The sequence below is a fragment of the Trichomycterus rosablanca genome, chromosome 19 (genome assembly GCF_030014385.1).
Source record: "Trichomycterus rosablanca isolate fTriRos1 chromosome 19, fTriRos1.hap1, whole genome shotgun sequence".
In the NCBI taxonomy this organism is placed as follows: Eukaryota; Metazoa; Chordata; class Actinopteri; order Siluriformes; family Trichomycteridae; genus Trichomycterus; species Trichomycterus rosablanca.
In genome coordinates this window covers 11,680,880-11,705,867 of record NC_086006.1, presented here as the reverse complement: position 1 = coordinate 11,705,867, position 24,988 = coordinate 11,680,880, and the positions used below count along the sequence as shown (strand labels likewise).

General features: G+C 39.6%; 1 protein-coding gene across 1 annotated transcript in view; it reads right to left on the bottom strand.

Annotated features, from left to right (window-relative positions):
* The window catches only part of rapgef3 (Rap guanine nucleotide exchange factor (GEF) 3), a 57,280-nt gene that overhangs the window by 15,257 nt on the left and 17,035 nt on the right, over nt 1-24,988 (bottom strand). The window contains exons 2-12 of the mRNA XM_063014957.1: nt 24,850-24,894; nt 10,945-11,051; nt 9,826-9,947; nt 9,559-9,739; nt 5,972-6,056; nt 4,832-4,892; nt 2,646-2,722; nt 2,316-2,462; nt 2,104-2,216; nt 1,805-1,893; nt 495-573 (exon numbers count right to left, since the gene is read on the bottom strand). Of these exons, the coding sequence (XP_062871027.1) occupies nt 495-573; nt 1,805-1,893; nt 2,104-2,216; nt 2,316-2,462; nt 2,646-2,722; nt 4,832-4,892; nt 5,972-6,056; nt 9,559-9,739; nt 9,826-9,947; nt 10,945-11,051; nt 24,850-24,894 (1,106 nt within the window). The remainder of the gene's footprint in view (nt 1-494; nt 574-1,804; nt 1,894-2,103; nt 2,217-2,315; nt 2,463-2,645; nt 2,723-4,831; nt 4,893-5,971; nt 6,057-9,558; nt 9,740-9,825; nt 9,948-10,944; nt 11,052-24,849; nt 24,895-24,988) is intronic.

Below are 24,988 nucleotides of genomic sequence, written 5' to 3'. Positions count from 1 at the left end.
ATTTAAAAACTCCAGCAGCGCTGCTGTGTCTGATCCACTCATACCAGCACAACACACACTAACACACCACCACCATGTCAGTGCAGTGCTGAGAATGATCCACCACCTAAATAATACCTGCTCTGTAGTGGTCCTGTGGGGTCCTGACCATTGAAGTACAGAGTAAAAAGAGGGTTAAAAAAAAGCATGCAGAGAAACAGATGGACTACAGTCAGTAATTGTATAACTACAAAGTGCTTCTATATGGTAAGTGGAGCTGATAAAATGGACAGTGAGTGCAGAAACAAGGAGGTGGTTTTAATGTTATGGCTGATCAATGTAACACCTGACTCACTATCCTAAAATTTAAAGTCACACTGTTATTAGAAAAAAAAACATTACTAATTTCATTTGGCTCTGTTAGGAAACCACATTAGACTGGGTGGGTCACACATCATCTTAAAACAGACAAGGGCATATCAGGTATGGGTACAGCAGCTGCAATAAGTGGATATTGATGTTGCAGGGCAGGGCAGAGCTGTGCTGAGGGCATGAATACTTGGTGGGTGAGTAAAAAGTCACTAACACAGGAATCTGCAAAGCCAAGAAAAAACAAACAGAAGTAAATAATAAATGCATATTATATGACATATAATTCAGATTTAAACTGAACTTTTAGTGAACACAGTTTGACAGACAATGTTTCTTATTAAATTCTTACTACAATATTTTTAATGCATGAAACAGCAGCTATTATTGTATACTTTTGTACAACAAAACCATAATTTACTAAAGGATGGATTACATGCAAGCCTGGTAACACCAAGATAAATTATACAATACCAGTTTTACAAAGAATTGTGTTTTTTAAGTAAAATAAGCAACAACTTAAATGTTTTGCAGCCATTATGTTGGTAATGTGGTAATGTCATACCACAAGACATCTTAATTTATCGAGCACCCAATGTGTGATTTACCAGGTATGTTTTTCTTTTAAAGGACAATTGTGTAAAAAATATTATTGTTATTATATTGTTATGTATTATTAAAGGGACTAGTATAAATGACTGAAGGTGAGCTGTGGTATCTGGCACCAAGATGTTAGCAGCAGATCCTTTAACTCCTGTAAGTTCCAAGGTGGGGCATCCATGGGTAGGATTTGTTTCTCCAGCACATCCCACAGATGCTCGATTGGATTAAAATCTGGGGAATTTCGTACGTCAAAGTAACATCCACTTGGATGGCATGACCCAAGATTTCCCAGCAGAACATTGCCCAAAGCATCACACTGACTCTGCCGGCTTGCCTTATTCCCATAGTGCATCCTGGTGCCATGTGCTCCCCAGGTAAGCGACGCACATGCACCCGGCCATCCACGTAATGTAAAAGAAAACGTGATTCATCAGACCAGGCCACCTTCTGCCATTGCTCCATGGTCCAGTTCCGATGCTAACATGCCCATTGTTGGTGCTTTCGGCGGTGGACGGGGTCAGCATGCGCACCCTGACTGGAAGCCCCATACGCAACAAACTGTGATGCACTGTGTATTCTGACACCTTTCTATCAAAACCAGCAATTTGAGCTACAGTAGCTCGTCTGTTGAATCGGACCACACGGGCCAGGTTTCGCTCCCCACGTGCATCAATAAGCCTTGGCTGCCCATGACCCTGTCACTGGTTTACCACTGTTCCTTCCTTGGACCACTTTTGATAGATAATGACCACTGAAGACCGGGAACACCCCACAAGAGCTGCAGTTTTGGAGATGCTCTGACCCAGTCATCTAGCCATCACAATTTGGCCCCCAGAGTGTGTGCTAGTCTCACCTATGAGATCAATGCCATTAGTGTCCAGCTTAATTGTCTCGAGAAGATGTTCCAGTATTTTCTCTGGTGTTCCTGACATCACTGTGTACCTGATAAGGACAGTCAAAGTAAATTAGTCAGCAATGCACAATTGTTAAATCTACTGAAGGGTGAATTGTTACATTTTCTCTGTTTAGAAATATTTAAACAAATTTAAATAGGAATAATAGCAGCAACTATGACTAATGTTCTTCTCTGCTTGCCTTTTACAATTGTACCAGGAACAAACATTATTTGAATAAACGCTTAGGTTTGTTTACTTGCTGCTACTTCCTGATCCTCCGGGATTAGGTGTCTCATTGCCTGAGCTGTTCTCGAGGACCAGCACAACTTTTCCATGCTCCTCTAAACGCACTGTATTCGCCTCCACATCCTGCAATTATATGTTTAGGCATTATATGTTTGCATGAGCCAGTGCAAGAAAACCTACTTGCGACTCTACTAATGACACACACACACGTTTGCAGTTTACCTTCAGAATACGAATGAAGTCCTGCTTGTCCACTCTGAGAAACTGACAGTTGTCCTCTCTAAGTATGATGGTAGCAGCACGAGGGGCATCGTTCACTAGGGCAAGTTGGCCAAAATCGTCTCCTTCATGCAAAGTGGTTACCAAGCCCTGTCATTAACACACACACACACACACATACACACACACAGAACAATAGGGGTGACCTTCATTTTCAAGATAACACACATTTGGAAAGTCTAGAACAATGTGAACGTCTATAATTAAATGACCACCATGCACAGAACAGTGGAAAAAGGTCACTGTGACAAAAGGTTATCCTGCTGCATTTACCTTGCCCTGTGTGATAACATTAACAGACCCCTTCCAAATGATGTACCAGGATATGCCTTTGTCTCCCTGGCTGAACACTGAAAAATAACACAAGTAAAAGAAATGTTAACTATCTGCTTTCACAAGGAGTACTGTAAATATTGATATGGCACACAACTGGGTATTTGGAATGCAGTCAATATAAAGTTTCAACTGTCCCACAATTTGAGTAACTAATAGTAACAAATTTAAGAGCTGGTGGCACGGTGACTCAGTAGATAGTTATAGTTAACAAAAGAAACTCCTGAGATATTGCAAAGACTTTTTCACCTTCAATGACCAGATTTGCATTTGTAACAGAACATGTTGGGACAGCATAAAAAATTGCAAATAATAAAAAAACACAGTGTTCCTTACATTTACTTTGACTTTTAATTCATTGCAGACAGGATGAACCTGAAATTTTTCATGTTTTATCTGCTCAACTTCATTTCATTTGTTAATAAACACCCATTCCTGAATTTCAGGCCTGCAACACATTCCAATAAATGTTGGGACAGTAAAGCATTTACCACTTTGTAATGTTGCCATTCCTTTTCACCACACTTAAAAGACGTTTTGGCACAGAGGAGACCAAGTGATTTAGTGTTTCAGCTTTTATTTTGTCCCATTCTTCCTGCAAACACGTCTTAAGATGTGCAACAGTACGGGGTCGTCATTTCGTTTTAAAATTCTACACACATTCTATATTGGGGACAGGTCAGGACTGCAGGCAGGCCAGTCCAGTACCCGTACCCTCTTCTTCCACAGCCATGCCTTTGTAATGCATGGACGTCCCTGGAAAAGATGACGTCTTGATGGCAGCATATGTTGCTCTAAGATCTCAATGTACTTTTCTGCATTAATGCTGCCATCACAGAAGTTTAAATGACCTTTACCAAGGGTACTGACACAGCCCCATACCATGACAGACCCTGGCTCTTGGACTTGTTGCTGATAACAGTCTGGATTGTCCTTTTCGTCTCTGGTCCGGAGCACACAGCGTCCATTTTTTTCCAAAAAAGACCTGGAATGCTGATTCATTGAACCACAATACACATTTCCACTGTGTGATGGTCCATCCTAGATGCCTCTGAGCCCAGAGAAGTCGACACCACTTTTGGACATGGTTAACATAAGGTTTCTTTTTTGCACAGTAAAGTTTTAAGTGGCATTTGTGCATGTAACTCTGTATTGTACTGCTTGACAAAGGTTTGTCAAAGTAATCCCTCACCCATGTGGTTATATCAGCTGTTGTTGAGTGGCGGTTCTTGATGCAGTGCCGTCTGAGGGATCGAAGATCACGGGCATTCAGCTTAAGCTTGCACCCTTGGCCTTTACGCACTGAAATTCCTCTCGATTCCTTGAATGGTTTAATGATATTATGCACTGTAGAGGGAGAAATATGCAAATCCCTTCCAATCTTTCTTTGAGGTACATTGTTTTTAAACATTTCAATAATTTTCTCACACATTTGTTGACAAACTGGAGATCCTCTGATCATCTTTGCTCATCAAAGACTCAGCCTTTCCTGGATGCTGCTTTTGTACCAAACCATGATTACAATCACCTGTTGACATCACCTGTTTGGAATCACATCATTATTTAGTTTTTTTTACCTCATTACTAGCCCTAAATTGCCCCCGTCCAAACTTTTGGAATGTGCTGCAGTCTTGAAATGCAGGAATGGAGGAATATTAACAAATGAAATGAAGTTGAGCAGATGAAATATCTCAGGTTCATCCTGTCTGCAATCAAATAAAAGTCAAAGTAAATGTAAGGAACACTGCATTTTTATTTTATTTGCATTTTCCATACTGTCCCAACTTCTTTTGATTTGGGGTTGTAAAATATAAAAATAGAGCATTTAATATCTATTTTCGAGTTACGAGGTCAAACCCTTCCTGTAACAGAACTTTATTGACCTTACTTAAATAGTATTTAGAATCATGTATCTAAAGGGAGAGTTTGATAATAGAATTAACAACTTTGATTGCTTAACCCTCACCAGCTGGTCTATGCTTTTTCTTGTGTGATGTGGTTGTGTGTTTTCTTATATTTATGCCCAGCCTTTAATGTTACTTTGCTGTTTATATAACATGTTCATTAGCTATGTCATTCTGCTCTCACCTACTGCTGTACAAATGTCAACTTTATTTCACACTCACACACTGTGCCTGCCTTAGCATGAGATTCGAACACCAGCAGTGCAGCCAGCTCTCTCCGAACCTGTAAGAAAAAGAGAGGAATTCATTTATTGAGCCAAGTTTTTCTGTGGTCCTATACATCCCCAAATATATTAACAAATGAGGTTGAACAGACAACACATACAATTTTATTGGGTTCATACTGTCTGCAGTGAAATAAAAGTACATGTAAATGAAAAACACATTGTGTTTGTTATTTCCATTTTCCATAGTGTCCCAGCTTTTTCTGATTTGGGATTGTAAAATCATTAATTTTCAGAAAATATGTTATAATAAAAAAAAAAAAATTATAAAAAAAAAAAAAAAAAAAAAAAATATATATATATATATATATATACAGTATATACAGTATATACTGTATATATATATGTATATATATATATATATATATATATATATATATATATATATATATATATATTGTCAATTTAAGACTAGCAATAGGGTGATTATGCATAAAAAAAACCAATGTAAAAGTCAAAACATTAACGTTTAGAGCCCTAGTGGCTAAGTAAAAGGAGAAAAAAAATTAAATGTCAGATGTCCAGTCGTCTGGCAAAACGATCTGGTCCTTATCCAAGTCGCTCATGTCTTTATGACCATATCTGCTACATTTGACTTGTGAACTTTTAAGACTACCACCAACTCAACATTAAATATATCCCTAAATGTGACATGCACAAATGTTTGGAAATAAGCACATTTTTGGGGAGTGTCCTATGTTTGGGCTCATTAATATCCCTATTGGGGACAGGTCAGGACTGCAGGCAAAACAGTCTACTACACTCTTCTTTCACAGCCATGCCTTTGTAATGTGTGCAGCATGTGGTTTTGCATTGTCCTGTTGAAAAATGCATGGTCGTCCCTGGAAAAGATGACGTCTTGAAGGCAGCATATGTTGCATAAATGTATTTTTCTGCATTAATGCTGCCATCACAGAAGTGTAAAATACCCTTGTCAAGGGCACTGACACAGCCCCATACCATGACAATGTTCCAGTGTGTCTTGTCAGTGCCTTATAGTAGCTAACACACTAAGATTTTTAGCCAAAATGTGTCTATTGTTGCAGCAGCACTTTTATGCATTTCAGTGTTCACTTACAGAGGTAGACAGATGTGCCACTGCCTTGACATACTGCAGCTCTTCATAGATGACTTCTACATCCTCAACTGACCTTTGACTTGGACTGACATAAAAAAAAAAAAACATTGTACAGGGTGGGCCATTTATATGGATACACCTAAATAAAATGGGAATGGTTGGTGATATTAACTTCACCAGTTTGTGGCACATTAGTATATGGGAGGGGGGAAACTTTTCAAGATGGGTGGTGACCATGGCGGCCATTTTGAAGTCGGCCATTTTGGATCCAACTTTAGTTTTTTCAATGGGAAGAGGGTCATGTGACACATCAAACTTATTGAGAATTTCACAAGAAAAACAATGGTGTGCTTGGTTTTAACGTAACTTTATTCTTTCATGAGTTATTTACAAGTTTCTGACCACTTATAAAATGTGTTCAAAGTGCTGCCCATTGTGTTGGATTGTCAATGCAACCCTCTTCTCCCACTCTTCACACACTGATAGCAACACCGCAGAAGAAATGCTAGCACAGGCTTCCAGTATCCGTAGTTTCAGGTGCTGCACATCTCGTATCTTCACAGCATAGACAATTGCCTTCAGATGACCCCAAAGATAAAAGTCTAAGGGGGTCAGATCGGGAGACCTTGGGGGCCATTCAACTGGCCCACGACGACCAATCCACTTTCCAGGAAACTGTTCATCTAGGAATGCTCGGACCTGACACCCATAATGTGGTGGTGCACCATCTTGCTGGAAAAACTCAGGGAACGTGCCAGCTTCAGTGCATAAAGAGGGAAACACATCATCATGTAGCAATTTCAAATATCCAGTGGCCTTGAGGTTTCCATTGATGAAGAATGGCCCCACTATCTTTGTACCCCATATACCACACCATACCATCAATTTTTGTGTTCCAACAGTCTTGGAGGGATCTATCCAATGTGGGTTAGTGTCAGACCAATAGCGGTGGTTTTGTTTGTTAACTTCACCATTCACATAAAAGTTTGCCTCATCACTGAACAAAATGTTCTGTGTAAACTGAGGGTCCTGTTCCAATTTTTGTTTTGCCCATTCTGCAAATTCAGTGCGCCGATCTGGGTCATCCTCGTTGAGATGCTGCAGCAGCTGGAGTTTGTAAGGGTGCCATTTGTGAGTAGCTAATATCCGCCGAAGGGATGTTCGACTGATGCCACTCTCCAGTGACATGCGGCGAGTGCTACGCTGTGGGCTCTTGCTAAATGAAGCTAGGACAGCCACTGATGTTTCTTCATTAGTGACAGTTTTCATGCGTCCACATTTTGGCAAATCCAACACTAAACCAGTTTCACGAAACCTGGCAAGCAGTTTGCTACCTGTAGCATGGGAGATGGGTGGTCTCGTAGGGTGTCTTGCATTGAAATCTGCTGCAATGACCCGGGTACTGCGTTCACCAGACATCAACACAATTTCTATCCGCTCCTCATGTGTTAACCTCTGCGACATGTCAATGGCTGTAAACAAAGAGAAGGTTGTAAATAACTCATGAAAGAATAAAGTTACGTTAAAACCAAGCACACCATTGTTTTTCTTGTGAAATTCTCAATAAGTTTGATGTGTCACATGACCCTCTTCCCATTGAAAAAACTAAAGTTGGATCCAAAATGGCCGACTTCAAAATGGCCGCCATGGTCACCACCCATCTTGAAAAGTTTCCCCCCTCCCATATACTAATGTGCCACAAACTGGTGAAGTTAATATCACCAACCATTCCCATTTTATTTAGGTGTATCCATATAAATGGCCCACCCTGTACTCAATAAGCAAAATGATACATTTAAAAGTAGGCAAGGTTGGATCTATCACAGGATCTGTTAGCAATTTAGACAATCCACATGTATTTGCTATTATATAACTCTTGGTACTATGTCATTGCTTAAGTGCTGTGATTAGTATTACTGCAGTCTAATCTCAACTCAGGTTACACAACGTATAACTGAGGATTCTATACATAATGTCCCATAGATAAAATACTATACATACATTGATCAGCCATAACATTAAAACCACCTCCTTGTTTCTACACTCACTGTCCATTTTATCAGCTCCACTTACCATATAGAAGCACTTTATAGTTCTACAATTACTGACTGTAGTCCATCTGTTACTATGCATGCTTTGTTATCCCCCTTTCATGCTGTTCTTCAATGGTCAGGACTCTCCCAGGACCACTACAGAGTAGTTATAATTTGGTTGGTGGATCATTCTCAGCACTGCAGTGACCACTGACATGGTGGTGGTGTGTTAGTGTGTGTTGTGCTGGTATGAGTGGATAAGACACAGCAATACTGATAGAGTTTTTAAACAACTGTCACCGCTGGACTGAGAATAGTCCACCAACCAAAAGTATCTAGCCAACAGCGCCCCATGGGCAGCATCCTGTAACCACTGATGAAGGTCTAGAACATGACCAACTCAAACAGCAGCAATAGATGAGCGATCGTCTCTGACTTTACATCTACAAGGTGGACCAACTAGGGGTAGAAGTGTCTAATAAAGTGGACAGTGAGTGGACACGCTATTTAAAAAACTCCAGCAGTGCTGCTGTGTCTGTTTTTTTGCATTTTTCCCAATTTTCCTCCCAATGTAGTTGTATCCATTTACCGGATTATATTGCGCTTCCTCTCTACTGATGCTGATCCCTACTGCTGAATGAAGTGAGAAAACTAACACACGCCCCCTCCGACACGTGTGCAGTAGCACACTGCATCTTTTCACCTGCACGAGGTGAGTTTATATGAGATTCAGCTTTGTGTACGGAGAGCCACACCTGTCCACATTATCCCTCAGCTAGCCAGCAGTTATGAGGTCCCTATCCGGCTTCCCGCCCTGTATAAACAACAAGCCAATCGTTGTTCATATAGCCGCCCAGCCCAGCCGGATGGAAACTTTAATAATTTTAATAAAATGTTTATGATTACAAAGCATATAATTAGCAAAACTATTTGAAAAAATATACCCACTAAAATAAAAGGATTTCATATGAAATATAAAGTATATGAAGTGTATGAAATACTAAAATTAAAGGATGACAAATGAAATATAAAGTATATGAAGTGTATGAAATACTAAAATTAAAGGATGACAAATGAAATATAAAGTATATAAAGTGTATGAAATACTAAAATTAAAGGATGACATATGAAATATAAAAGGATTTCATATGTCATAATTCTTAGTTTCCCCCTTTTGCTGTAATGAAAAGCATGTACTCGAGCTTTTTGGATAAATATGGTAATCCATGTTATCCCAGCAGGACAATTTCCCAAACAGCATCTTGTGATATCCCTAAATGCTTGTTTTTTTGTTAAGTGCCACCATAAATGTTTGGTGGAGTTTAGATCGGGTGACTGTGGAGAAAAGTCCTTGATCTTCTTCGGTCACCAAGTAGTTGTTTTAAAGCTTTAAAATTTTAGTTTTGTAATCAAAAACATAATAGATTCCAGAAAAATGCAATTTACAGCAACATTGTTGGTGCATGTTTTGCCTGTAAGTTTCTTTGACTTAATTATTTGTGATTCACCAGATTTATGTTTTAGTCATGTGTCAGTGTCATTTCTGACTCTTACCATTTGCGCAGTATCATATTCAGAAGAGCATCAGGACCCATCTGGACCAGGAATGACAGACCTTCTTGAAGCTCATCCTCTTTGGAGTCCTTGTCGTTGTTTGTGCTATTTAAGTTGAACTCTGTCTCCATAAATCGGTAAAAATGTGTGTCTTTGTCATGGAAGTTCAACTCTTGCTTTACTAAATAGAGTAAAGAAGCATTATTACATTATTTAAGCAGCATATTTACCTTAAAGTGAAAATGAAACAATTTGTTTGATATTTACCATGAACAAGTATGCCTTCATCCACCAACACCTGCCACATACCAACTGCCTGAGGCCGGGAGTAAGAACAGTCACTCAGCTTCATCAACCAATCAACAAGCTCCTTCCCACTGCAACACTGTCTGCATTACATAAACAATAAACATATAAGCACGAAATCAACAGGAAAATGATTCTCTTAATGGCCAAAGGCATATGCATGTCTAACATCCACCTCCTTGTTTCTACACTCACTATCCATGTTATCAGCTCCACTTACCACATAAGAGCACTTTGTAGTTCTACAATTACTGACTGTAGTCCATCTGTTTCTCTACATACTTTTTAAGCCTGCTTTTACCCTGTTCTTTAATGGTCAGGACCCCCACAGAGCAGGTATTATTTAGGTGGTGGATCATTCTCAGCACTGCAGTGACAATGACATGGTGGTGTGTTAGTGTGTGTTGTGCTGGTATGAGTGGATCAGACACAGCAGCGCTGCTGGAGTTTTTCAATACCGTGTCCACTCACTGTCCACTCTATGTAACACTCCTACCTAGTTGATCCACCTTGTAGGTGTAAAGTCAGAGACGATCTCTCATCTATTGCTGCTGTTTGAGTCGGTTGGCTTCTAGACCTTCATCAGTGGTCACAGGACGCTGCCCACAGGGTGCTGTTGGCTGGATATTTTTGGTTGGTGGACTATTCTCAGTCCAGCAGTGACAGTAAGGTGTTTAAAAACTCCATTAGCATTGTGTGTGTCTTATCCACATACTAACACACCACCACCATGTCATTGTCACTGCAGTGCTGAGAATGATCCACCACCTAAATAATACCTGCTCTGTAGTGGTCCTGAACATTGAAGAACAGCATGAAAGGGGGCTAACAAAGCATGCAGAGAAACAGATGGACTACAGTCAGTAATTGTAGAACTACAAAGTGCTCCTATATGGTAAGTGGAGCTGATAAAATGGACAGTGAGTGTAGAATCAAGGAGGTGGTTTTAATGTTATGGCTGATCAGTGTATTGCTGCACCGCTCAAGCCGAGCACTTAACAAAGCGGCTGTTCATTGTTAATTTGAACACGTTGGTACCAATGTAATGATATTTTACAATTATGTTTATTTGTATCATACCTGTAAGTTTTAAGATGATGTTTTCTGTCTCTGATAAGAACTGGATTTCTTTCCATCAACACACTGTACACCACCCGAGCTGACTTTAGTATCCGATCAGACAAAAACTACAGACAGTGTAGGAGAAATAAAAACCATTTAAAATTCACATAGCAGTTAAACTAGAACCAAAATAATCAGAGAAGTAAGTTAACAACAAAGTAACAAATCCTGATTTGAGATGCAGATCCTCCCCATCTTACAGTCTGCCACTGTGTCAGAAGTTTCGTTTTTTCATGTGTGGGTGATCTGTTGATTTTTGAACGTGTTACAGACTCAACCCTCCTACACCTTTTCTGCAAAGGCTGATGGAAGTTTAGTGAAGAGAACACTGCTCGTCTACCTCACAGCTTGGCCCCCTGCTTGTGTACCAGTGTGTTTTCTTTTCATGTCCTGCTGTTTCTTTCCAACAGTTTTTTCCCACTTCAGTTGATTTATTTATCCTTCTGTTAGCCCACCCTTTAAATGCCCCTGTTGATACTAACTTCTTACTGCATGACCCAGCTTTCTGTGGTTTACAATAATTTGAAAATTGTTTCTTTTTTCTATTTCTGTCCTTTTTGCCTTCGTCCCTGTTTAACACAATAGGCTGATTACATACCAATAGTATCAATAAAAGTACAGTAAACCCTTGATTTACGAATTTAATTGGTTCCGAAGGGTTGTTCTTAAGTCAAAATGTTTGTTAGTTAAACCTATTTTTCCCATAAGAAATCACGTAAATAGAATTAATCTGTGCAAGACCACCCAAACCACCCCCTTACCTAACCTTTCTAATGTCTTAAATGCTCTTTTTTGTTATAAATACAAGTATATTTTCCCTTACATCTTAAATTATAGAACAGACATTCCTGTAATAAACAATAATAAACAACAATACACAGTAGTACTACACTGTACATAAAACAACACACATCACATTTCAGTACAGTATGTGTGCTGTACCATACAGCATAATACATTTCCTTCTTTTTTTTAATAAAATGTATCTACCAGAAACAACTCTCATATTTCTCTATTACTTCCTTCTTTATTTCAATAGTGTTGTATTTTGTAGGTGTAATTGCATGAAAGAAAGAATACTTTACTGAGCCGAATTCCTTCTTCTCTCTCACTAACTGTCCCCGAACACTACACAAACATACAGAGACACTACCCAGACATACAGAGACACCACACAAACACACACAGACACTGCACAAACAAAAACGAACACTACACAAACATACAGACACTACACAGACATACAGAGACACTGCACAGACACTACACAAACATACAAAGACACTACCCAGACATACAGAGACACCACACAAACACACAGAGAACCCACACAAACACACACAGACACCACACAAACACACACAGACACTGCACAAACCAAAACGAACACTATATGAATACACAGAAACACCACACAACCACACAGTGCACAAACACCATTTAAAGACCCCCACATGTACCACAGCAAAGCCCTGCAATTCCAAGAGAGGAACACAGAGAAGAGACCTCTTATTAAGCTGGTAATGAACCTCACTACACACACGGACACTACACAAACACACACAGACACTACACAGACATACAGAGACCCTACATAAACAGACATAAACACTACACATACAACACAAACACACATATACATTAAACAAACACACACAAACACTGCACAAACACAAAAAAGACACTAAACAAACACAGACACTACACATACATACAGAGACACCATTGCTGTACATAAAGGCCAATGCCTGAACATTACATTTTCATAGCCTCAAAAATATAACAAAATGGGGTCAGGAATACGCATCTACAAATTCTACGGTGTAGTGCAAAAATCATTCAGAAACATCCTCTGAGAGCTGAGATACAGTGGTGGGCTTGCATAATTGACCACTGTGCCTTATTTCTGAATTTATCACAGCCATCAAATTTAGAATCATCATACAGTATATACACAAAAAATCTGATTGATTGATACATTATAAGTAATCTCTATGTACTGGGACAAGCCATGAACCACTGACAGATTGTCAAGTGGCCAAGAGGTGTACAGTATTTTATTTTTTTGTGTATATGTTTAAATATGTGTTATTAATGTTTGTAATAACTTGAGATTAAAATAAATTACAATGAAATCAAAGACAATGTAGGTGAGGAAAATATATAAATATGTAAATATGTAAATATGAAAAAATACAAAGTTTAAGGCCTAATTTTTAACCATGTAAATTATTTAGTATATTTTTACATATCATTATTATAAGATTACCACACCACTACTAAATGTACTAAATGTACCTAGGTGCCAACAACAGCTAACATTTTGCAAATATATCATTGAGCTTTCTGATTGGTCCTGCTCTATTAACTTGTCTTTAACACAGTCTGCTTGTTAGTTCCATAAGGCAAAGTTTACCAAAGGAGGTGGGCTGATGACTGATAGTCCAACGTCCTTCCAGTAAATGTTTCTTCATGACCCTTTCATCTCTTTCTCTTAAATAATGTTTACTATAATTTTTAAATCATGAGAAAAGATTTGTCTCTCATAAAATGCCCCTTAGGCCTAGTCAGCCACTCATGATGTAATTGGCCTTTGACCTCGAAGGGACTGACTGACCCGTCTAATCGGGACAGAAAACTGCTTCTAGTGAGATTAGTTCACAAGCCTTAGTAACATAAACATAACCCAGTATAACACATACTGTACATAAAGGTAAAATTACAGGTGGTAAACTAAAGATATCTTACTATTACACTTAATAATTATAACAGAACTCCTACATCACTGTAAGCATCTTTCTGTTATTAAAGAAAAAAAACATAAGTTCCCATAATGCACTGAGAACTGTCATAGAATCAGTTATTGCATGTTTTGCCTCTCTGACCAATACCATATAAGATTTTATTCAGATGTCTTGTGGAGTTCAAGAGTTAAAGGGTCAGAGGTGGGAAGTCATAATATATTCACTCACTGTATACATAAAAGTCATTAAGAGTACAACATTATTTTACTACCTTGTAAAAAAGGGTACTCCTCCTGCAACAACAAAAACATTTTCTACAACCCCAAATCAGAAAAGTTGGGACAGTATGAAAAATGCAAATAAAATTAAAAAAGTGAGTGTCTTACATTTACTTTGACTTTTATTTGATTGCAGACAGGATGAACCTGAGATGTTTTATCTGCTCAACTTCATTTCATTTATTAATAAAAATCCATTCCTGCATTTCAGGCCTGCAACACATTCCAAAAAAAGTTGAGACGGGGGCAATTTAGGGCTAGTAATGAGGTGAAAAACTAAATAATGATGTGATTCCAAACAGGTGATGTCAACAGGTGATTGTAGTCATGGTTTGGTACAAAATCAGCATCCAGGAAGGGCTGAGTCTTTGATGAGCAAAGATGATCAGAGGATCTCCAGTTTGTCAACAAATGTGTGAGAAAATGATTAAAATGTTTACAAACAATGTATCTCAAAGAAAGATAGTAAGTGATTTGCATATTTCTCCCTCTACAGTGCATAATATCATTAAACCATTCTAGGAATCGAGAGGAATTTCAGTGCGGAAAGGCCAAGAGCGCAAGCTTAAGCTGAATGCCCATGACCTTCCATCCCTCAGACGGCACTGCATCAAGAACCGCCACTCAACAATAGCTGATATAACCACATGGGTGAGGGATTACTTTGGCAAACCTTTGTCAAGCACTACAATACAGAGTTACATGCACAAATGCTACTTAAAACTTTACTGTGCAAAAAAGAAGCCTTATGTTAACAATCTCCAAAAGCGGCGTCGACTCCTCTGGGCTCAGAGGCATCTAGGATGGACCATCACACAGTGGAAATGTGTATTGTGGTCCGATGAATTAGCATTCCAGGTCTTTTTTGAAAAAAATGGACACCGTGTGCTCCAGACCAAAGACGAAAAAGGACCATCCAGACTGTTATCAGCAACAAGTCCAAGAGCCAGGGTCTGTCATGGTATGGGGCTGCATCAGTGCCCTTGACAAAGGTCATTTACACTTCTGTAATGGCAGCATTAATGCAGAAAAGTACAGTGAGATCTTAGAGCAACATATGCTGCCTTCAAGACGTCATCTTTTCCAGGGACGTCCATGCATTTTTCAACAAGACGATGCAAAACCACATGCTGCACACATTACAAAGTCATGGCTGCGGAAGAAGAGGGTACGGGTACTGAACTGATCTGCCTGCAGTCCTGACCTGTCCCCAATATAGAATGTGTGGGGAATTTTGAAATTAAAAATGTGACAACGACGACCCCATACTGTGTTTGCAGGAAGAATGGGACAAAATAAAACCTGAAACACTAAATCACTTGGTATCCTCGGTGCCAAAACGTTTTTTAAGTGTGGTAAAAATTAATAGCAACATTACAAAGTGGTAAATGCTTTACTGTCCCAACTTTTTTTGGAATGTGTTGCAGGCTTGAAATGCAGGAATGGATGTTTATTAATAAATGAAATTAAGTTGCATTTTCCATGCTGTCCCAATTTTTTCTGATTTGGGGTTGAACAATCTGATATGTTTATTTTGCTTTCCCATTTTTACCCATGAATCATCATCAGACTGTTCTGATCTTGAGCTAGCAAATATTCCCAGTGCCCACACTGTGTCTACAGATGTGTGTAAATCCTTCTTGTCATCTGTACTCAGCCCCCATGAGAACGCACATGAATTAGAAAAGTTACACAAAAGGTCATCAGTCAAGTTTCACCCACTTTCCAATGACTGCTTGGGTCTCCTTATTACGTCATATATGGCCGTTGCCACAGCTTTGAGTTTGGTATAGGGATGTTAAGAGAATAAGTTACAGGTCATGCCAGATCCCTTCTCTCTGCATTATTGTGCCCACAAAAATGTACATGGCAATGACTATTTTGTAACAACTGTGCATGCCATGGTTGGGGATATATTAACAGACATCCCAAGTTGCAAAAACGTATTTCAGGGAGGTACCCCCAGACCCGGACCTCGACCCCGACCCCCCAAGCCCAAAAAAAAAAAAAAAAAAAAAGCTAAAAAACCTCTCGCACACACCAAAGGATATGGGTGATAACAGAACTTTTAGGAGCTGCTAACTGAGCTACTAAGCTAACTGTTCACGTCACAAACACATAATGTGTACTACATAGTGCACTAGAGAGTGTGCAAGGTAATAGATTTATGTTCCCTACATAGTGCACTAGATTGTATATTAGAAAATAATTTATGTGCCTTACTTAGTGCACTAGATAGTGTACTAGATAATAGACTTATGTTTCTTACATAATGCTTTAGGTAGTGTATTAGTTAATGGATTTAGGTTCCCTACATAGTGCACTAAATTGTATATCAGATAACGGATTTATGTTCCCTACATAGTGCACTAGAAAATATAACTAGATGATGATTTGTGTTCCTTACATAGTGCACTAGATAGTGTATTACATAATTAATTATGTTTCCTACATAATGCACTAAATTGAATTTATGTTCCCCACATAGTGCACTAGGCAGTATATTAGACAATTGATTTATGTTCCCTACACAGTGCGCTAGATTACGGATTTAATACATGATCGGGGGAAAAAAGTCTGTGTCGACTGTGTGCGCGTATGTGTCGCTCTTGGCCGCTCGTTCTAGATTCCGGGAGATTTTATCTGACTTGCCGGCATCAGGGAGCCGCTATGTATATGAGGGAGACTCCGGGAACTTCCAAACTATGCCAGATATGAATCGTCTACCATTTATGTTAATTCATCAACCAGCAAAAGACAGCAGAGATCACATTTTTGCAGCATTATTAAGGAGAAAGCCTTTCCCTCTTTTACACCAGGCTAAGTGTATTGGACTACATGACTCCAATTGAATTGATGCTTTAAAGTAAAGTTAAGTAATTACACTTATGAGTTCTGTATTGAGCTTGAATTTAAAACAAAATTACTTAAATTGTGCATTAATTTTCCAACCTTAGTTCTGAATGTTGTTATTGTTCAGTTAATTGATTTTTCATGGTACTTGTGACATGTAGGGTATGGTTTAGCTCAGGGCCCAGAAACAGCAGCAAAAGCAATATAACTTTGCCACTTAGGCATCAGAAAGATGCCTTGTATTTCTCCTGACGCACATTTCAGAATTACTCTGCAACTGGTGAGAACCCGTTGAGTCAGAGTTAATTATGAGGGGGTCCACTGGGACAGCGCATAGAGCCTAGCCCATATATTGATGATTGTCATTTACAGCAATGACTGGGAGAGGTATATGCAGCATATGCAACATGGCAGTCCTTAAATCCCTGAGAGTTCAGAAAAGCTATTTCACCCTGTCCACACCCCAATATAGAAAGTCCAAAAAGTTGGTGAGACATTTCCTGGGGCTGGTGGAGTACTATTGGAGGTTTGTGTCAAATTACTCAGATATCATCAGCTCACTGACTAATCTCACTAAAATACCAACACTAGATCTAGTTCAGTGGATGGAACAGTGGCAACTTAATGCTGGAGAAGGCTACAAAGACATTTTTATAAAAATCTATAAGGTTTACAAAACACAAAGAACAAAACCACAAGACTCTTCAAAATGGTTTGGGGGTTATTTTATGATTATGAGGCTGGGTGGCTTGCAGTTATTAGAAAAATAAACAAAAGCAGACAACAACAAACCTTAACCTTACGAGATGCTGCAGTCTGACCAGAAAAATGAATTTCTTGCTGCTATGCAAGTGTGATCATCATACAATTATTTTTTACAATAAGTATTTCATTAAGTTTAGTTGTGTGTAGAAGACTATGTATGCAGGTATGTAGTATAAAGATGTTTCTTTTCTACCTATGCATAGAAGAGTGGAAACTAAGAGCTGGCTATGTTATTCATTTTAGCACTAGCAGTAATGTGACCTTGGTGGGTTGAAGCACTAGCAGTGATGTGACCTTGTAGGTTGTGTGGGAAGGAACACTCCACTACCGTACATCATAGTCTTAAAAACAGTAAGTATGGATAGGGGTCCTGGGAAAGTAAGCAAATATAAAATTGGGGTGGGTGAAACAACAAAAACATTATAGTGTGAAACTTAGACGTTTTAAGCAGGGATTCAGGTAAGGATTTTTAGCCATTTACCAATCATCACTAGCTGATGGTTAACTGTTGCAAAATGCAAATACTGATGCAACACACCTCCGCTTTAACTCACTAGCATTGGGAGAGGAGTGACTCTGGTGAGGAGTGTTGAGTTTTAATTTGACTATACACTGATCAGCCATAACATTAAAACCACCTCCTTGTTTCTACACTCACTGTCCCTTTTATCAGCTCCACTTACCATATAGAAGCACTTTGTAGTTCTACTATTACTGACTGTAGTCCACCTGTTTCTCTGCATGCTTTGTTAGCCCTCTTTCATGCTGTTCTTCAATGGTCAGGACTCTCCCAGGACCACTACAAAGCAGGTATTATTTAGGTGGTGGATCACTCTCAGCACTGCAGTGACACTGACATGGTGGTGGTGTGTTAGTGTGTGTTGTGCTGGTATGAGTGGATCAGACACAGCAGTGCTGATGGAGTTTTTTAACACCTCACTGTCACTGCTGGACTGAGAATAGTCCACCAACCAAAAATATATCCAGCCAACAGCACCCTGTGGGCGTCCTGTGACCACTGATGAAGGTCTAGAAGATGAACACCTCAAACAGCATAGCATGTCTAATAGAGTGGACAGTGAATGGACACGGTATTTAAAAACTCCAGCAGAACTGCTGTGTCTGATCCACTCATACCAGCACAACACACACTAACACACCACCACCATGTCAGTGTCACTGCAGTGCTGAGAATGATCCACCACCTAAATAATACCTGCTCTGTCCTGGTCCTGTGGGGGTCCTGACCATTGAAGAACAGCATGAAAGGCGGCTCGGAGGTTGTGTGGTACAGAGCGAGGTTTGATTAGACCTTGAAGGTAGCTTGGGGCTGGTCCATTTTTGGCTTTGTAGGCGAGCATCAGTGTTTTAAACTGAATGCGTGCAGCTACAGGAAGCCAGTGAAGAGAACGCAGCAGTGGGTGATGTGGCAGTGTTTAAGTTTGGTTAAAAACCAGAAGAGCAGCTGCATTTTGAATGAGCAGCAAGGTTTTAATAGTGGACATAGGAGCACCTGCCAGGAGGGAGTTGCAGTAGTCCAACCGTGAGATTACAAGTGAATGGACAAGAATCTGAGTGGCTTCCATGAACAGAACTGGCCGAATCTTCTTGACGTTGTAGAGGAGGAACCGGCACGATCTTGTCATGTTGGCTACATGAGAAGAGAAGGTCAGCTGGTTATCCAGGACAACACCAAGGCTTAATTAACTGTATACGGTATAGATATGAAACATCTATACCGTACAAGGAATTTGTTCGAGAAAAGGTGTTTCTAATTAGATTATAATCAGATGTTCTTCAGATGGAAAAAATGAAGTATTCTTATATTATTTTATTAAACACACATAGTCAGTATGACCCATTTTGCTGCCAGTTTTTATGGTTGTGTTCTTGATTTGCCAGATTTGCAAAAAATGTACATACTGTTGGCCAAGTATTAAACAGGAACCTTAGGACTCCTGGTCTAACTGGTGAGGTATTGGCATAGAATAGCATAGAACGGTAGGCTCCCGGCAATAATAGTTAAAATATCGCCCAATATAACTCGAATATTGCTTGAGAGCTGATAATGCACTTATAGAAACAGCGGGTGAACAATAATGCCCAAAATTAGGAAGAAAAGTGTTGTACAAAGTAAAAAACACGACGGAGAAGAGGAACGCCAGCTGCTACAAACTAATAGCAACATGCAGGACGAACAGTCAGACACTGACATGGAGCCAACACGTGAAGCCAACTTGAACACAATTAATACTGCCGAGAATCGAATCCAGTTATCGGAGGATGTGTTGTCGGAGTTGGTGAAGCTGCAGGGGCAAATGGAGGCTAAACGGACTGATTTGGAGGGACGTTCACGACGCGACAATGTCAGAATACACGGAGTAAAAGGAGCAGAAAAAAGCTCCACATCAATGATAGCTTTTGTGGAGGAGTTAGATTAGATTCAACTTTATTGTCATTGTGCAGAGTACAAGTACAGAGCCAATGAAATGCAGTAGCATCGAACCAGAAGAGCAAGATAGAGATTATTTACATATAATACAGTAAAAAATGCAGTAGTGACCAGATACTAATGAGAGACTTGGAGCTCACTACATCTACAGCGCTGAACCTCAGAACGAAACCCGACCAGGATCGATTGTGGTTCGTAAACAGGAACCTTGAACTATAATATGTAATAAAGTGGCCTAGGGTGTGAACAGAAAAGCAGTGACCCACTGGGATTTCTTTTCACAGGAACAGGAAAACAACCCTCTACCAACCTCTGTTATTCTTTCATTAGAGCACATTGGCTCTGCCCACATTCTACACAAGAAAAGCACTCCATGGAGATTAGCTCAAGAAAACAAAACTCTAAGAGTTCTTAAAATTCTTCTGATCTTATGTACTTCACTGGTAACACCCTTACTGCCTCAGCTGTGTTGTGTTTTACCTCTCTCAGGGATGTGCTATCATCCCACACCCTACGCACACTCACAAATCTACAACAACTCTAACATAGATGATTACGAAGAAAACACATACACCGATCAGACATAACATTAAAACCACCTCCTTGTTTCTGCACACATTGTCCTTTTTATCGGCTTCACTTACCATATAGAAGCACTTTGTGGTTCTACAATTACTGACTGTAGTCCATCTGTTTCTCTGCATGCTTTGATAGCCCCCTTTCATGCAGGGACACTCCCAGGACCACTACAGAGTAGGTATTATTTGGGTGGTGGTCATTCTCAGGTGGTGTGTTAGTGTGTGTTGTGCTGGTATTAGACACGGCAGCGCTAATGGAGTTTTTTAACACCTCACTGTCACTGCTGGACTGAGAATAGTCCACCAACCAAAAATATCCAGCCAACAGCGCCCAGTGGGCAGCGTCCTGTGACCACTGATGAAGGTCTAGAAGATGAACACCTCAAACAGCAGCAACAGATGAGCGATCGTCTCTGACTTTACATCTACAAGGTGGACCAACTAGGTAGGAGTGTCTAATAGAGTGGACAGTGAGTGGACACGGTATTTAAAAACTCCAGCAGCGCTGATGTGTCTGATCCACTCATACCAGCACAACACACACTAACACAACACCACCATGTCAGTGTCACTGCAGTGCTGAGAATGACCCACCACCTAAATAATACCTGCTCTGTGGTGGTTCTGTGGGGGTCCTGACCATTGAAGAACAGGATGAAAGCAGGCTACAAAGGTATGTAAAGAAACAGATGGACTACAGTCAGTAACTGCAGAACTACAAAGTACTTCTATATGGTAAGTGGAGCTGATAAAATGGACAGTGAGTGTAGAAACAAGGAGGTGGTTTTAATGTTATGGCTGATCGGTGTATATAATGCCTATTTAAACAGAACAAATATCATTTGAAATTTAGAACTAAATCTGTTTAAAAGGTAATTTGGAAGAGATTTAGAGGATTTTCACTGATTGAATAGTAAAATTTATTTTTCAAATTTCTTGTATTAAACTAATAACATGATTGACAATTAGATTTATAACAAATTTCTAAAAGGTATCATAAAGGTGATATAGCAATGAAAAAAACATGTTGATTAACAACTTGTTTCAGAGCAAGTGGAGCAACATTTTAAGAGTGACTCCCACTCCCTGCACTGCATATGTTTTTCACAGGTGAGGAGGTGTGGTTCCATAGGAGATGATATAACGTTAGTGGTTAAGATTCTCAGGGGACACACAGCAGTTAAAAATTAACCAGGATTTATAGTTACTGTTCTGACATGCACTCATAAATACTGCAAAGACTATTTTGTACAATAATCCTGATAGAGTCATACTAGGTACTGTGACTATTACAACTACTACTACAACTATTAGTAATACGACAACAACTGTTACTATTGCTACTGCTGCTACTACTACTACTGATAATAAAAACTGTATACATATACACAGCATTTGCAGTAACCATTATTCAAAATAAAGAACTAACATATTTAGAAGACAGACCAATATACACCAATCAGTCATAACATTAAAACTGTCCATTTTATCAGCTCCACCTACCATATAGAAGCACTTTGTAGTTCTACAATTACTGACTGCAGTCCATCTGTTTATCTGCATGCTTTGTTAGCCCCCTTTCATGCTGTTCTTTAATGGTCAGGACCCCCACAGGAGCACTACAGAGTAGGAATTATTTGGGTGGTGGATCATTCTCAGCACTGCAGTGACACTGACATGGTGGTGGTGTGTTAGTGTGTATTGTGCTGGTATGAGTGGATCAGACACAGCAGCGCTGATGAAGTTTTTAAACACCTCACTGTCACTGAAAATAGTCCACCAACCAAAAATATATCCAGCCAACAGCACCCCGTGGGCAGCATCCTGTGACCACTGATGAAGGTCTAGAAGATGACCAACTCAAACAGCAGCAACAGCTGAGCGATCGTCTCTGACTTCTACAATGACATCTACAATGTGGACTAACTAGGTAGGAGTGTCTAATAGAGTGGACAGTGAATGGACACGGTATTAAAAAACTCCAGCAGCGGTGCTGTGTCTTATCCACTCATACCAGCACAACACACACTAACACACCACCACCATCACTGCAGTACTGAGAATCATCCACCACCTAAATAATACCTGCTCTGTCGTGGTCCTGTGGGGGTCCTGACCATTGAAGACCTGGGTGAAAGCAGGCTAAAAAAGTATGTAGAGAAACAGATGGTCAGTAATTGTAAAACTACAAAGTGCTTCTATATGGTAAGTGGAGCTGATAAAATGGACATTGAGTATAGAAACAAGGAGGTGGTTTTAATGTTATGCCTGATCAGTGTATACAGTCACAACCACAGTGGAGCAAATGAAAGAAAATGAAGCATAGATTATGTGATTTAAATTAACATTATTAGCCATTATTCTGTCACCCATATACATTTAATACAATGTTTACACTACAAATTATACTGTATATTCAATATAAGTTAATTAAAAAGTTTTTATGAGAAATGTACATTAGTCAATGTACATGTCAGAATGTCTTAGCATTTAGTAAACTGATGATCCATGTCATCCCAGCATGATTTCACAATATTCCAAAAAAATACAGGTCCTTCTCAAAAAATTAGCATATTGTGATAAAGTTCATTATTTTCCATAATGTAATGATAAAAATTAAACTTTCATATATTTTAGATTCATTGCACACCAACTGAAATATTTCAGGTCTTTTATTGTTTTAATACTGATGCTTTTGGCATACAGCTCATGAAAACCCAAAATTCCTATCTCAAAAAATTAGCATATTTCATCCGACCAATAAAAGAAAAGTGTTTTTAATACAAAAAAAGTCAACCTTCAAATAATTATGTTCAGTTATGCACTCAATACTTGGTCGGGAATCCTTTTGCAGAAATGACTGCTTCAATGCGGCGTGGCATGGAGGCAATCAGCCTGTGGCACTGCTGAGGTGTTATGGAGGCCCAGGATGCTTCGATAGCTGCCTTAAGCTCATCCAGAGTGTTGGGTCTTGTGTCTCTCAACTTTCTCTTCACAATATCCCACAGATTCTCTATGGGGTTCAGGTCAGAAGAGTTGGCAGGCCAATTGAGCACAGTAATACCATGGTCAGTAAACCATTCACCAGTGGTTTTGGCACTGTGAGCAGGTGCCAGGTCGTGCTGAAAAATGAAATCTTCATCTCCATAAAGCTTTTCAGCAGATGGAAGCATGAAGTGCTCCAAAATCTCCTGATAGCTAGCTGCATTGACCCTGCCCTTGATAAAACACAGTGGACCAACACCAGCAGCTGACATGGCACCCCAGACCATCACTGACTGTGGGTACTTGACACTGGACTTCAGGCATTTTGGCATTTCCTTCTCCCCAGTCTTCCTCCAGACTCTGGCACCTTGATTTCCGAATGACATGCAAAATTTGCTTTCATCCGAAAACAGTACTTTGGACCACTGAGCAACAGTCCAGTGCTGCTTCTCTGTAGCCCAGGTCAGGTGCTTCTGCCGCTGTTTCTGGTTCAAAAGTGGCTTGACCTGGGGAATGCGGCACCTGTAGCCCATTTCCTGCACACGCCTGTGCACGGTGGCTCTGGATGTTTCTACTCCAGACTCAGTCCACTGCTTCCGCAGGTCCCCCAAGGTCTGGAATCGGCCCTTCTCCACAATCTTCCTCAGGGTCCGGTCACCTCTTCTCGTTGTGCAGCGTTTTCTGCCACACTTTTTCCTTCCCACAGACTTCCCACTGAGGTGCCTTGATACAGCACTCTGGGAACAGCCTATTCGTTCAGAAATTTATTTATGTGTCTTACCCTTTTGCTTGAGGGTGTCAATGATGGCCTTCTGGACAGCAGTCAGGTCGGCAGTCTTACCCATGATTGCAGTTTTGAGTAATGAACCAGGCTGGGAGTTTTTAAAAGCCTCAGGAATCTTTTGCAGGTGTTTAGAGTTAATTCGTTGATTCAGATGATTAGGTTAATAGCTCGTTTAGAGAACCTTTTCATGATATGCTAATTTTTTGAGGAATTTTGGGTTTTCATGAGCTGTATGCCAAAATCATCAGTATTAAAACAATAAAAGACCTGAAATATTTCAGTTGGTGTGCAATGAATCTAAAATATATGAAAGTTTAATTTTTATCATTACATTATGGAAAATAATGAACTTTATCACAATATGCTAATTTTTTGAGAAGGACCTGTATATATGTATAAAAATCTTTTATACATATATACATACCTGCTTCATTGTGTCATGTGTGTCCAAGGCATCAGGCAGTGGAGTCTGTAAGCAAAAAAAGTAAAAAATGATATAGAGTAAAGAACATACAAGCAATCACAATTGTATAGTTAATTTGAATACCCATATACTTAAACAA